The sequence below is a fragment of the Cricetulus griseus genome, chromosome 4 (genome assembly GCF_003668045.3).
Source record: "Cricetulus griseus strain 17A/GY chromosome 4, alternate assembly CriGri-PICRH-1.0, whole genome shotgun sequence".
Classification (NCBI taxonomy): Eukaryota; Metazoa; Chordata; class Mammalia; order Rodentia; family Cricetidae; genus Cricetulus; species Cricetulus griseus.
In genome coordinates this window covers 114318311-114332671 of record NC_048597.1, presented here as the reverse complement: position 1 = coordinate 114332671, position 14361 = coordinate 114318311, and the positions used below count along the sequence as shown (strand labels likewise).

Sequence of the window (14361 nt, the reverse complement as noted above, 5' to 3'; positions counted from 1 at the left end):
CGTGTGTGTGTGTGTGTGTGTGTGTGTGTGTGTGTGTGTGTGTGTGTGTGTGTGTGCGCTCCTCCCACCTGTCTCAAGATTGAGACCCATGCCACTGAAGTGGACAAGGACACCTTCATGAGCACCCAGGAACCTCTGTAGCTCTAGAAGTGTCATCTAGCCTGTTTGGGGAAACAGGTAAGCTGCTTTTTCACACTTTGCTTTAAAAAATAAGGGGTCAGGGCTGTCAAGATAGCTTTGTGGGTGAAGGTGCTTGCCGCCAAGGGTGAGGACATGAGTTCAATCCCTGGAACTCACATGGTGGAAGAAGGAACTTACACTTACACATATGCACTGTGGCACAACTCCCTTCTAACACACAAATAAAGAAATGTGATGTCTTTTAAAAAGAAAGTCAGGGAGTTAGACTGTTTCCAAGTCATCCCCTCTACTGAGTCCAGAGGATGGCTGTGCTGGGAGCTGAGGATGTAACTAAGTTGATAGAGTACTCACCTAGCATGCATGAAGTCCCGGGTTCCGTCTCCAGCATGCCTTAAAAGAGGCATGGCTGAGCATCAATACTTGGGAGGCAGAGGCAGGAAGATCAAGAATTCAAGGCCATCCCCCAGCTACATGAGACTCTATGGAAGGAAAAAAATAAAAAGGGAAGGGGCAGGCCAGATGGCTCAGCAGGTAAAGTTGCTTGCCACCAAGCCTAATTTGTGTTCAATTCCTTGAACCCCCTTGGTAGGAGACAACCAACTCCCCCAAACTTCTGACTCCCCATAAATATATTTTTTAAAGAATTGTTTTGCCTTGTCTTACAAAAAAAACAAAAAACAAACAAACAAACAAACAAAAAACCAGCATTAACATCAACAAAACTCTTCAGTAATAGCAACAAAACAACAAAAACCCAATCAGGCTAGCCCCAAGCTATCTCCTGTTTTTGGATGGAGGGAAAAGATGGGGCTTGACTATGCATGCATCTTGGGGGTAAGAAGCTACTTGAGGTCAGTGAGAGCTGTGCCTCTGGCTCCAGAATGTGTGGGAAGATTTGGGGTGCTGACAGCAGCTGTGAGAATAAAGGTCCACACTCAGGGATATGCACAGCTGTGCTGAGAAAGCACCATGCATACCTGTCTACTAAGGAAGCTCAGGCTACTGGGTCATGCCCCAACCCTGTCCCCTGTGGTCATCCACACACACCTATCTAGGCTGTTGATGTCAGCCAGGTGTGTATGAGAGAGAGAGTTGTGACTTGTGTGTGTACATGAGTCAGAAGAGAATGGCAGAAATCTTTACCGGTTCACTGAACTATACCCAGCTTTTTCTGTAGGTGCTGGGGATTTGACATGAGGTCCTTATGCTTGCATGACATGTGCCCACTGTGCCATCTTCCTAGTCCCCAGACAAAGGTCTTGATCACTGTGCTTGGATATATTCTATACATAGGCAGCCCCCCTCAAAGTTTGTCCCTCTACATAGCTCTAGCTGTCCTGGAACTATGTTGTCTAGGCTGCCTGCCTGCCTTTGCTTCCTGAATGCTGGGACTAAAGGCACACATCACCAGACCTACCTAAGTAAGGAAGGTTTTAGAAATTGTCTTATTAAACCTCAGCCCTTTCTTCGTGTCTTTCTGTTATCTTGTTGGCTGAAGTGGAAGTAAGAAACACAAGACACCTCAATTACATGCAGTTATCCTTGGGAGCAGCATGTGTATGCAAACTGAACTGTGGCACACAACACTTAGTTTTGCTGGGGATGAACCCAGGATCTGAAGCACACTAGACAGGTGGTCTACCACTGAGTCACATCCTCAGGCTTCCCTAGTAGATTCTTTATGATTTATTGCATGTGTAAAGACCATTCATTCATCCCGCATCTTTGACTTTGCCTTGTATCTCATGCAAGGGATCCTGCATAAGAGCTTTGATAGCCCACGTTGGGAATGAGAAGGTAGTGGTTCCTCAGGACTTACTAATGGACCTGTAGTAGGATTTTGGCAGCTGGATACCTGGAAAGGGAAAGGCAGGGGGTTGCATTGAAGGAAGCAGTTAATGGGCAACCAGGGCACCTCTCTGCCCATGCCAGTCTGTGGGTAAGGAAGGTTAGAACTTGGCCACCTGTGCAAAAGAAACAAGACTGCTGGTTCCTAGAGAAACCAGGAGGGAAGATGAGAAGAAGCAAGGATGGGCAGTGAAGGGCACATCTCAAGACTTCTCATTGGTCAGAACGTGGGAGGGGAGGCAGAGCATGAAATACTGCCTGGAGTTTTAGGTGCCTAGACCTGTTTTCCCTGTCCTATGGCAGGGCATGTTTGGAGCAGGCCATAGCCTCTCATGGGGGTGGGATGAATCGGGGTGTATGATCAAGGTAGGTGCTATGCCACTGTCACTTTCTGAAAAAGGTCTAAATTTCCTGGGCCAGCTTTAACTTGTCATCTTTGCTCAGCATCTGTACAGACATGGCTTTCAGTAGCTACTTAGGTGCCAATGTGGCAAGAAAGGACTTGGAGGGAATGGGTGGAGGATGCGGAATAGGACCAGGATCATCGCTGGAGGACGGCATGGCTCCACACACATGTACCTGGGATATCCATTTGAGGAACAGGACTTTGTAGATGTAGGGCCGAGTGACACTTAAGGACACTGAGCACAGCTCTTTCTCAGAGTGGGTGAGCTGAACTGGTGAGGTAACAGCAGTGTCTAAGGAGGCTGTTTTCTTCCTTGTGCTCAGTGCAGGCCAGGCTGGTGCAAGTCAGTAACATCTGTAGGCAGACCCGTGTCTCTCTGATTCCCTTCCTGATTGACTGCTTCCTTAGGGTGACAAAGGCCCAGCAAAAACCATTCAATTCCATAGGCAAGCTGCTGCTGCTGCCCAGCAAGAAACCACTCAAATCCACTGACTTTAAAAAAAATGAAGCACAACTAAAACAAGGAGCTGCAAGAGCCAAGTGCAAGCCAATTCAGTGCACTGTTCATGACTGGAGTGACCCGGCTCCCGGGGCTGTGTTGCCCACCACTGCCCCCAAGAGAAAATGAAGTCGTCAGAGCTGTCTCTTCTTTATAAACACAAGTACATAATGTTTATTTGAAATCCAATTTATTACAAGTCTACCCTTAACCGCGGCCCTTCCTCCTTTAAGACAATTTAAAAAGCCACCATGCAGATGTCACTGCAGTGGAAATACCAGCTTTCTGCTAAAACACGTTAGAAGCAGGGAGGCAGTGGTGCCAGGATCACGGCATCAATGTTAGTGCTAACCCCAACCAAGCCTACAGAAGAGGGGAGGGAAACCTTCTTCAGCTACTGGACTGTGCTACACACAGAAGTCACAGCCAGGCCTTCCATTAGCCCCAAGAGTTGTGAGCCTCCTGATACGGTGGGCTTCCTTTCCTTCCTTTAAATAAGGAGAGCTGAGGGGCTCACATTTTTCAAATTCAAAATCGATAGAAAAGAAAGTTAAACCCTGTCTTGTACTTTTATCAAAACCTGTCATAAAAGGGGAAGCAGACTACAAACTTTTGCCTAAATACAACACGAGGCTAGACAGGCTACGAAGGGCAGAGCTGGCCCTCCCCAGCTGCTCCTGTAGCTGACACCAACTACCGTCCACTGAGGAGATTTGGAAGGAGCACTAGGTCTGCAGATGGGCTCTGGAGGAGCAAGCGCCCACAGGAAAGTAGAGTGCCATCAGGACAGAGAGAGGGCTCCAACCCAGATCCCGCTGCCCGCTGGCCTCTCTGCGGAGGGGAATAAGCGAACACATATCATAGAAACTGTACTGTACATGTGCCAAAGCAAGATGACAAGTATTTTACAAGATGTTCTTTATACAATATCACTGCGGAAACAAGCAACTTTAGTAACTACAAAAGTCAATTTAAAAAATTAAACATTTTAACTTCTTCCTGCTCTTTTTCGGCTCCCTAGGGGCTTGTCTGGTCTGTGGGTGGGCTGGGCTCCAACACCCCTCTGGCCAGACCCGTCAAAGCCAAGGTCACAGCATGACTGAAAGCAGGACTCCAGTCTCTACGGGAAGTGCCTTCGTTTGCTTGGTTTTATGAGGCGGTGAGCTGGGTGAGGGTGGGGAAGGGCTGCCGCAATGGGGAGGGTGCTCAGGAGCAGCTCCAGAAAATATCCCTCTACTCTGCCATGATCAATTCAAAGCCCACACTGTCCCAAGATGCTGGTGAACACACAACTCTGTATGGCACTAGCTGATACTGTCACCTGAGAGGGAGGAGGAAGAGATAGTGCGGACATAAGAAACAGGACTGTATATAAATATAAATTCAAAAAGATCCACACCTCGACCAGCATGGCCAGATGGTGCTCCTTCCTACTGTGGGGTACAGTACCCTCTCTGGAGACCAGGGGGCTTGGCACTGCTGTAAAGATGAGGCGGGCAGAGGAGGAGGGAGAGGAGGAGGAGGGCAGAGCTCACAGGAGAAGCTGTACCCAGTCTTCTCCCAGCTCTCAGAACTCAGGTGAGGAGGCCCACTTCTGCTGCTAGCTTTTCTGGGCAGGGTTCACCAGGCCAGTATCATACTCCCCAAGAGCTTGGCTTTGCTTGAAAAAAGCCCCATGGGGAGTTGCAGAAAAAGCCCAAGCTTGGCCTGACAGGCATTTCTGGACGCTGCCGTCACTTCCCTGGAAGCTTTTCTCCCCGCCTCTCCCACACCCTTGATGTTCTCCTCCTATCCCCCCTCCATGGCTGCCTCACCAGGGCCCTGCTCTTTACTTCTTCTGTCTTCGTCCCCTGGACTGTCCAACAGACTCTGAATCACTGTCCCCTTCATCGTCAGCGAGCCTATCAGGAAACTTCCTGCGTTTCCTGCGGACATAGGGGTGGCCGGGGAGGTGTTTATGCAGCAGAGCCAGCAGACACTGCTCTGTCTTCCCCATACAGCTCAGAACATGGCTGCCACGGCAGTTGTAGAGCTCAGCATTGGTAAACACTTGCTTCATGTCAGTGAGGAACTCTTGCACAGATCGGTAGTTCCCACACGAGCATTTGTTCTGCATGGTCTGGAAGTCCATGGGGTGATCTATAACATCGTAGTAGTCCTCAGCTTCATCTCTGGTCACAGGCTCCCTGTAGAAAAACACCAAATGAGAAACATACATACGCTTGAGGGCCACTAAAAACAAGGCAACCAGCCCCAGGGTGCTTGCAGCATGGATCAATTGGGGATCAGCCAACCCAGGGGACAAGTGCCTTCACCCCCTCGAGGAGGAACTGGTAAGGATTAACCTCCTGACATCACTTTCTAAGGGCGGTCTCTCCCAAGACATGTCTCAAAAGGAATGGGCTAGAGCAGCCCGAGTGGTGGACACTAACCGGAAGGGCCAGCTGAAGCGGTACTTCACCAGTTTGTGGAGGATTTCCTCACACTTTTGCAGCTCCAGACTCTGCCTCCTCGAGCTACGCTTGGTCTGAAGTACCTAGCACCAGAGGAAGCAGAGTGCCAGTCATTATAGGAGTTACAATAGTAGACAGGACAGGGGAAGAAAAAAACCAAATGAAAAACAAAAAAACCTATCTGTTAAAACAAAAAGGAAAACAGTTTCATCACTTCTTTGGGCATCAAAGTTGGGTGATATTCAAGATGGGTCAGGATAGTGATCAAAGCAGCAGAAAGCAGGCAGCAGGTGCTCAGAACTGGACACTGACCCTGTGAGAGATGGATCCAGGATTATGGGCATAAACAATCACAGAAACCAGGCAGCAGCTGACCCCAGCAGCCAGCTCTGTGGGGCAGGGTATGCTTAAGAAGAAAATCAGGGGGTGTAGATCCCTCCCCCAGCTCTTCTAGACTGTGAGAGGAGGTGGCGAAGGAGATAAGGGGTGGGGCCCACTTCTAGGCAGCCACAGAAGTAGGAACTGCACACAAGGCACTGGCAACTTTAAGGACTGTTCCTCTCCCTAATGGCTTCCTTTATGTCCTCAAGTCCAAACTGATCTGTAAAGACAAGACAGTTCCCGAGAGCTTCCTTCTAGTCTTCAAGCTCAAGTGAGATCTAAAACTAAACTGCAAAAATGACATTGCTGATAACACAAGGGTGGGGGCAACACCCTAACAACTGTGGCTGCAGGCTAGCAGTGAGTAGCTCTGGCATTGCTGGCATTCCCACGGAGGGGCCCATCCCTCTGGGCCTACCAGAGACACATGGATACTATTTTAAAGTCCCTAACGAACTGCAGGCTGCTGCTAACTAGGGGAGACTGTCTGAAGGCTAGGCAGGATGCCGGGCATAGCTGCTCCTGGAGGGCCTGCTGTATAGTCTGTCCAGAGGCCCATCCATCTGCTCCCTCAGCCCCCAACCCAGGGGGAGGGGAGGGGAAGGAAAGGGAGCCTCCTTTCCACCTGTTGCCTTGTGAATTCCTCATGGTGGACTAGAACATACAGAATACAAAGACTAGAGGGGGGGACTAAGTAATTCTTACCAGTTCATCAACTTCTGTGTCATCCACAGGTAGGGCCTTTGGCTGTGACCTCCTGGCAGAATGTGACTTCTTACCCGGTGGTCGGCCTGGCCTTGCTGCAGGGATGGTGCTCTGCTTGCCTCGGATGGTCTTTCGAGGTCTCACTGAAATGAAACATAGGTTCAGAGCAGGACAGAATAGCATGCTGTATCTATGTTGGGAGAGCGGCAAGACTACACAATCACGCAGCCAGTGACTTTCTGGGGTTGCAGAAGGCTAGGTCCTAGCACTTCTGGTCTGTCCCCACTTGGTTCAGTTATTTCAAGACAAGGTCTTTGCAGGGGTCAATTATCAAGTAACTCAGGAGGAAAACGTTTCCTAAGATGGCAGTATGTGTGGCTCTCTTGTAGCCCAGACTTAGCCAAGAACTGCATGTACAAGGGAATCTGCCCTTGCCTTGTAATTTCCATCACCCTATGCTCATTACCCAGTGCTTTCAGCAAAAAGCTTACTCACACTAGGGGCCATAGCATTATACAAATCCAAGTCAAGATCTTCTTTCTCATGCTACCAAGATGGCAGCTGAGACCATTTCCCTAAGAGTCCTCCTGGCAGCCCTATAGAGAATAAACATGAAGGCACTTAGACTACTTGGGTCTCTGGTTGATGACAGGTGCTCAGGGGCAGGCGAACCAGCATTCCTTGGGACGCCCTTGGGAGCATTCTCTTCGAGGATTAGCTTAAGGCTTCTCCTCCACTAAAACATTTTCCACGACCTTTTCTTGCTAATACCTGGGGTGGGGGGAGATGACATTTGGGTAGAGAATGTGTTTAGCGAGGCAGCCATGTGGACAACCAATGAATGATGCTCCCATTCTATTTCTGGACCATGCTAACCCTCCAGTGGCTATTTTAAGGCTTCTAGCTCCAGACAAGGTTCATGAGGAAGGAAGGGGAAGAAGCTGAGGCTCAGGTGCTAGGGCTTGAAATTGCACCAGGGAACCAACACTGGTGGCTTGAAAGGTTGAGGACATCAAGGGCTCTGAAATACCAAATACTTCCTAAATTCTTTTGGTAGGCAACAGCCCTACAAGTCCAGAGAAAACAACTGCCTTCATGGAGTAGAGGGGAGCATCAGTAGCATGAAAATAACACTCAACACACTGCTGCACTTGGCTGTACGGCTTCAGACAGTGTGCATCCATGCCACACATCACTCGTTATGAGGGGTCTCTTCATAACCAGGGTGGCTGGCCCTGGCATACCTGAAGTCATATGTTGTGAACCAACAGTTCAGTGTGGTGGCACAGCCTATAATTCCACCAATGGAAAAATGTCTTCAATCAGAGCATTTTTGCAGAAGCAGGCAGATCTCTGTAAATCTTGAGGCAAACCTGGCCTACACAGTAAGTTCCTGTCTCAAAAGAGCCTGAGATGGGAAAACTCATTCAATAGCTGTGGACTGTGAGGGAGGAAGGTAAGTTAGCCTCATCTGAGCATGGAGGCTAGAACACACATGCATCACCGCAGTACAAAATGGTCAGAGCAAACACCTGCTTCTCTCTCACAGTATGGACAACTGTTCAGAGCTGCACTGCTCTTGAGAGCTGCGGTCTACTCTCTACCGCCTACAGAAAGGGCTGCTGAAAGGCTGGCTGGAGCCCCTGGCTTCATCAATGATAATACTGACAGCCATGAGGAGGGAGCACAAAAGGATGAATCGATGCTGGGAACACCACTGATGAAGTCTCTTTTGCTGATGACTATCCCAGAGACCAGACTGGGCCTCCCCAACATCCCTGACTGAACCACAGAAAACCAGCCTTCTCATTCCCAAGTACACTCCAGGGGCCATCCATCAGCATGTGATACCTGAAATCAGCCCCACCCCCCAGGCCAAAGACCTCCCTGGCCACTGTCACTGTGCAGGATGGGGTCAGACCACCAACCTTGTCACAAACATGCTTGAGACCCTCAGTTCCACTCTATCTTAGAACAAGCGCTCTGCTGTTGGCTGAACTGAATCTTTCCCTGACAGTTTAAAAGAAGATTCTATTTTTAATTATATGTACATGTGTGAGCTTATGTGTGCATATATGTGTGCATATATCCAGATAAGGGTCCTAGATACCCTGGAATTGGAGCTACAGGCAGTTGTGAGCTGCCCAACATGGACACTGGGAACTGAACACTGGCCATCTGGAAGAACAGTATAGACTCTTAACTGCTGAGCCATTAGCCCATCCCATCTGTGCCCCCCTCTCCCCCTGACACCTTGAAAACCAATATAGATACATGGCAGCTCAGTCACCCACAGCCACAAGAGAGACAGGCAATGCTGAATTTCTCAAACAAGTCAGGCTTCTCTGGTCAGGTTGAAAGACTGAGGGCAACTATGCCACAGCAGACACTTACACCGTAAGCCAGCCACTTCATAATCCTCCTCTTCTTCCTCCTCCTCTTCCTCCTCCTCTTCATCACCACTCTCATCACCTTCACTGTCCTCAGAGGTAGACTCTTCAGTGTAATTCCTGTGAAAGGGAAAGGCCAAGTAGAGACACAATTCTATTTTATTTTAAACCTGAGTGGATTAAGAGGACCTGAAACCCCATAGGATCCCTGCGACATGTCCATTCAGGACCAGGAGGAGCAGATAATGAGGGGAGAGACCCTCTGAGTATAGGCCAGTGGTTTCTATTATGCTTCAGCAGTGTGGCTCCCTCTGTTCAGCCTAAAAGGGTTTAGGGGACACCAACGGGTAGGGATCCAGAACAAAATACAACCCCTTCTTCTCTCCACAAACAGTATAAAACACTATTGTCTCTCAAAATGCCTGATAAGGTAACATTCCAAAGCTGCCCCCAACTCCAGGGTGGACTAAGAGGACTTAGAGCCCAGAGGCAGGTGTTTACTGCACCTTGATGACTCTCTTCCAGCAGCTGGGACAGCTTGCAGATGACCACACAACAAAGCAACTAATCCCAACTAAGAATAGCTGGTCCAAAGTACTTTTTTAGAGCAGCATGCCTTGTGTCCCTATACTGGGAGGTGGGGGTGGATGAAGGGAGAGGGAAAACCAGCAAGACTGTTAAAGTGTGGTTGAGATCAAACAGCTCTGCCTTTTACAAGAAAGACAACCTAATGGCTGTGAGAATGTCCTTTCACAGCCTCCAATGACAATGTAGAAAGCAACAGCAGCGACTTGGCAAATGTTAGTTAGGAGCCTTCAAAGGTGCTGGTCTAGCTGTAGTGACAAGACCAGGACTAAGCAGCACCTCCACTTGCAGGGTGCCACTCTGTTTTAAAGATGGAAAGCTGGGCTGCTCAGGAGGAGCCACCTATTCTAAGGGTATAAGGACTTCTGAAAGAAGCAATGCAATTTCAGCTTGGCCTCAGGCAGTTTACCCAATGGACAGTGCTGTACAGACAGGATGCTAGATGCTGGAAAGCCCGGGGGACAGCAAGAACAATAGTCTGTAACAAGCACACAAACAGGAGAACAGGGCCTCAAAGGTCTAATGTGTCAAGAGCCTCAAAAGTAAGGTCGAGGAGTCTGAACTTAATTTTAGAACAGTTTCGTTTTCTGTATGCCGTTCTGGTCTCTACCAGTGAGGTCACAGATGGGAGGGAGAACAGGGGCTGAAAGTCACATTAGAAGCCCAAGTGAGAGATGGGTGGTAACAACAGTAGGGGGCCATAGAGAATGAGGAACAGGAGACTGACTCAAAGACAGCTAGCTGACACTGGGTTGATAGTATTTGGCTAATTAATAAAGGAAGGGAAGTTCATGTCCAAATAGATCCCAGGGAAAGGAAACTAAACATGGATACGGAAAGCAACGATCTGTGCAGATAGTCAGCAACAACCACCTGTAGAAGCAGCTATGCTGTAAGCAATGAGGTAACAGCAGGAGGAAATGCCACTGCTACCTGAGAAGAAAGTGTATCAAGGGGCTGGAGAGATGGCTCAGAGTTAAGAGCACAGGCAGCTCTTCCTAGAAGGTCCAGGTTCAATTCCTAGCACACACAGAGGTTCACAACCACCTGTAACTTGAGTTTCAGGGGACCCAGTGTCCTCTTCTGGCCTCCATGTACAGCAGGCACACATGTGGTACACAACATACATGCAGGCAAAATATCCATACCCATTAAAACCCTAATTAACTGTAGAAAAAAAAAGGAGTGTGTGCGCAAGAGGGACAGCTGGGCTTGGTGAGAGCCTTTATCCCAGCATCTGGAAGGTAGAGGCAGACAGACCTTCCAGTTCAAGGACATCCAGGACTACACGGAGAAACCCTGTTTGAAAAACCAAAGCAAAAGGGTGTGGGTGTGTGCACGAGCATGAGTGCCTTCAAGTGCATGGGGGTTGGGGTGGGACCGGCAGTGCCGGCCTAACAGTGAAAAGCAGAAATGTCAATATTCAACAAAACCAGATGGCTGAATGGCTGAGTAGATAAGAGCACTTGTTGCTCTTGTAGGACCCAGGTTCATTTCCCATCACCCACATGGTAGCCTGCAATTATCACAACTCTAGTTTCAGGGGAGCCAATGCACTCTTCTGACCTCCATGGGTAGCAGGCACACACATTATTTATACACACACACACAGGCAAAATACTCATACATAAAAAAGTAAAATTAAAACAACATGCATGTACACACACACACACACACACACACACACACACACACACACACACACACACACAGAGATGCGTGCACACCCCCACCCCCACCCCAAGCATCCCAAACAGAAGTGATATAACAGCAGCTAAGCCCAGACTGCTGTTCCACAAATGACCAAGCTTTGCACCCAAATGAGCATAAGGCTCCTTGGAAACGGTCAGTTTGAGTAACTGAAGCTACTTTACCTATCAACTTATTTGGTGGTCTCATATAGTATAGAATGCCCTGGAACTTGCTTTGCAACCCAAGATGACCCAGAACTTCTGATCCCCTGCTTCCACCTGCCTAGTGTTTGGGATCACAAACACATGCTACCATGCCTGACTATGTAGTAGCAGTAGGGATCAAATTCAGGGCTTGGGCAAGCTAAGTGAATATTCTACCAAGTGAGCTATCTCCCCAGCCCTCCACTTATTTTTAAAATAAAAAAATTCTCACCTGCCACGGGAGTTTCGCCTGGCAGTAGGAGGCTGGCAAGCTGGACACTGCCATTCCCCGTCTGGTACTTCATAGAGGGCCGGCCTCAGACAGAACAAGTGGAAGGCTTTATTACACTCGTCACACAGGATCAGCTTGTCATCCTCACCTGCAAAGACAGGGGCCACATAGAACTGTTGGCAGCACAGCGCTTCTCTCTTTTCTTTGTGAAGATTTATTTTTATTTATGTCCATATATGTCTGTAGGAGTATGCCACGTGTGTTTGAGAATCTGTCAACCAGGAGAGAGCACTGGCTGGATCCCCTGAAGCTGGAGTCCCAGTGAACTGCCCTACCTGAGTCCTCTGGAAAAGCAGAAAGCACTTCTGAGGGTTGAGCCATCTCTCCAGTTCCTTTTCTTTCTTTCAAGACAAGTTTTCACTGTATAGCCCACCCTGGCCTGGAACTTTGTGAAGGATCCCCCCAACTGCCTCCCAAATGATGGGATAACAGGTACACACAATCAAATTTAGCTGCCTCTTTGCTGTGTGCGCACGTGTGTGGAGGCTAGAGGCTGACATTAGCCATCTCATTTACAGCTCCCACCTTATATACCGAGGCAGAGTTTTTTTACTTGAGTCCAGAACTGGACACCAGTTCTGTGAAACCCTTGTCTCCATTGCCCAAGAGCCATGACAGCTGGGCCTCCATGCCCAATCAACATTTATGTGGGGCCACCAATGCAACAATGGTCCTTGTGCTTATGTGCAAGCATTTTACCAACTAAAGTTTCTAGCCTGCTTTTTTTTTTTAAACGCATTTGTTTTCTGAAAATAGGGCAATTCAGGGAGGGTTCCTAACTTATCTCCTCAGAACTACCAAGAACCAGGGCAGGACAATTAGCATTTGCTAGGAGGTAGCTGGGCTCTCAAGAGGCAGAAACAGGTGGGTATTTATGAGTTTCAGGGCAGCCAGAGCTATATACTAAGACTCTAACCTGAAATAAGTGAATAAATAAAACAATTGTTAAATCGTGTGTGTGTGTGTGTGTGTGTGTGTGTGTGTGTGTGTGTGTGTGTGTGTGTTAACTAAAAGGCAGCAATAATCAAGCAATGGCTGGAGACTGCCATTGGATCCCAAAACTATCCCAAACATATCTGGCATGGAACCTAAGTGATCTTGTCTCTTTACATTTGAAAGTATGCTATATAAACTTCCTATGATTTATTCCCTTTGCCAACTTTCATCTTAGGTCAGTTTTACAACAACTGAGTCTACATAGTGCTTTACTTTGGAAACTGAGCACTAAGCTAGTTCATAAGGTAGCATTAGCCAAGAAGAAGAAGTAAGTCATGTGAAGGATCTCAGCATAAAAATTTCCAAATTCTCTGCATTCAGGGCTAAAGGATGCAGTTTGTGTGTGCAATTTGCAAAGACTGCCCCCTGCTGGAAGCACCAACCTCATCTCACATGTGACAAATGCGTTAAGATGTCTAAAGGACTATACATTTTAGATCAACTAATTTGCTCCTGTAGAAACTCTAAAGACTAAAGCAGCAGCTGCTCCAGCCACATACTGCACATGTGAGCACATGCTGACTCACCAGCATGAGATTGTTCTACCACACTTAGAATGTGCATATACACGAGAGGGATGAAACTGTGTACCAAAAATTACTTCAGAGGAAAAAGATTTTGAGAATGGAAAGCTTAGTCCCAAACACTTAGATGAGCAACTCTCCTCAATATATACCTTTTTTCCGACAAACTTTGCATCTAGCATTTTCTGCAGACATATCCCACTTGATACAGGCATCAAGCATCCCAAGTAGAACGTGCATTCTTGAAAAGGTCTGTGCTTCACGGATTGCTGTCTTCCATTTTTCCAGAGCAGAGGCAACCTAAGCAAGTAAAACAGCCTCCCATCATGACCATGACCTCCAAGCAATGAGAGGGCTGGGAAGGGTGCAGACAAATAATAGAGCTCTAAGGATATCTGCCTCCTAGAGTTTCATTAAAGCCATAGAGCACCCCCACACCCCAATGCTACAAAGGATAAAAAACAAACTAGGCAAAGATCACATCAAGATTAAATATGGAGTGGGGATGAGAAGCAACATGTATCTTCCAGTGAAATCACTTAAGAATGCTGTATCATTTACATGTAGGAATATACACCAGCATAAGCATCAATGTATGGCCTACAAAACTCTTGATCAGCAGGCACCTTACTTTGCTAGAAGTCCCCCAGCTTGGAATGGGTAGTGGGCCTCTGGTTAGGAAGTGGACAGTATCCAGGAAGGAGCTTACATGTCAAATCACACCACCAGCCAATTCCCTCATCACTACAAAGACAGCTATCCTGACTTGGAAAGGACAGAAGGCTACACAGAGTTTTTCACAAAGCACCATTCAAAATGAAAAACATAACCCACCAACACAGAACTGTTTCATGAAATATCTATGAGGTCTTTGCATCAGAAAGACAAGCAAATTCACGAAGAGTTTACATTTTTTGTTTTTTGTTTTTTTGAGATAGCATTTCTCTGTGTATAGACCTGGCTGTCCTCAAAGTCATACAAATCAGTCTGCCTCTGCCTTTGAAGTGCTGGGATTAAAGGAGTGTATCACCACTGCCCAGCAACTGTGAGTTCACTTTTAAATATTAACACAATACCTCATAAATTTGCAGTTATTAGGTATTAGAGTGTTTAAATGGGGCTAACGATGGCAAGGTGGTTAAGAGCACTGGCTGCTCTAGCAGAGGACCTGGGTTTAGTTTTCAGAACCCACACAATGGTTCATACCAACCCTTACCTCCAGTTCAGGATATTTAACATCCTGTCT

The 14361-nt window shown here is 47.6% G+C and overlaps 1 protein-coding gene across 1 annotated transcript in view; it reads right to left on the bottom strand.

Annotated features, from left to right (window-relative positions):
- Positions 1–3062: 3062 nt before the first annotated feature.
- Positions 3063–14361, bottom strand: part of Baz1b (bromodomain adjacent to zinc finger domain 1B) — a 60939-nt gene continuing 49640 nt past the window's right edge. The window contains exons 14-19 of the mRNA XM_027416175.2: positions 13268–13415; positions 11536–11683; positions 8828–8943; positions 6434–6576; positions 5327–5430; positions 3063–5080 (exon numbers count right to left, since the gene is read on the bottom strand). Of these exons, the coding sequence (XP_027271976.1) occupies positions 4723–5080; positions 5327–5430; positions 6434–6576; positions 8828–8943; positions 11536–11683; positions 13268–13415 (1017 nt within the window). The 3' untranslated portion in view covers positions 3063–4722. The remainder of the gene's footprint in view (positions 5081–5326; positions 5431–6433; positions 6577–8827; positions 8944–11535; positions 11684–13267; positions 13416–14361) is intronic.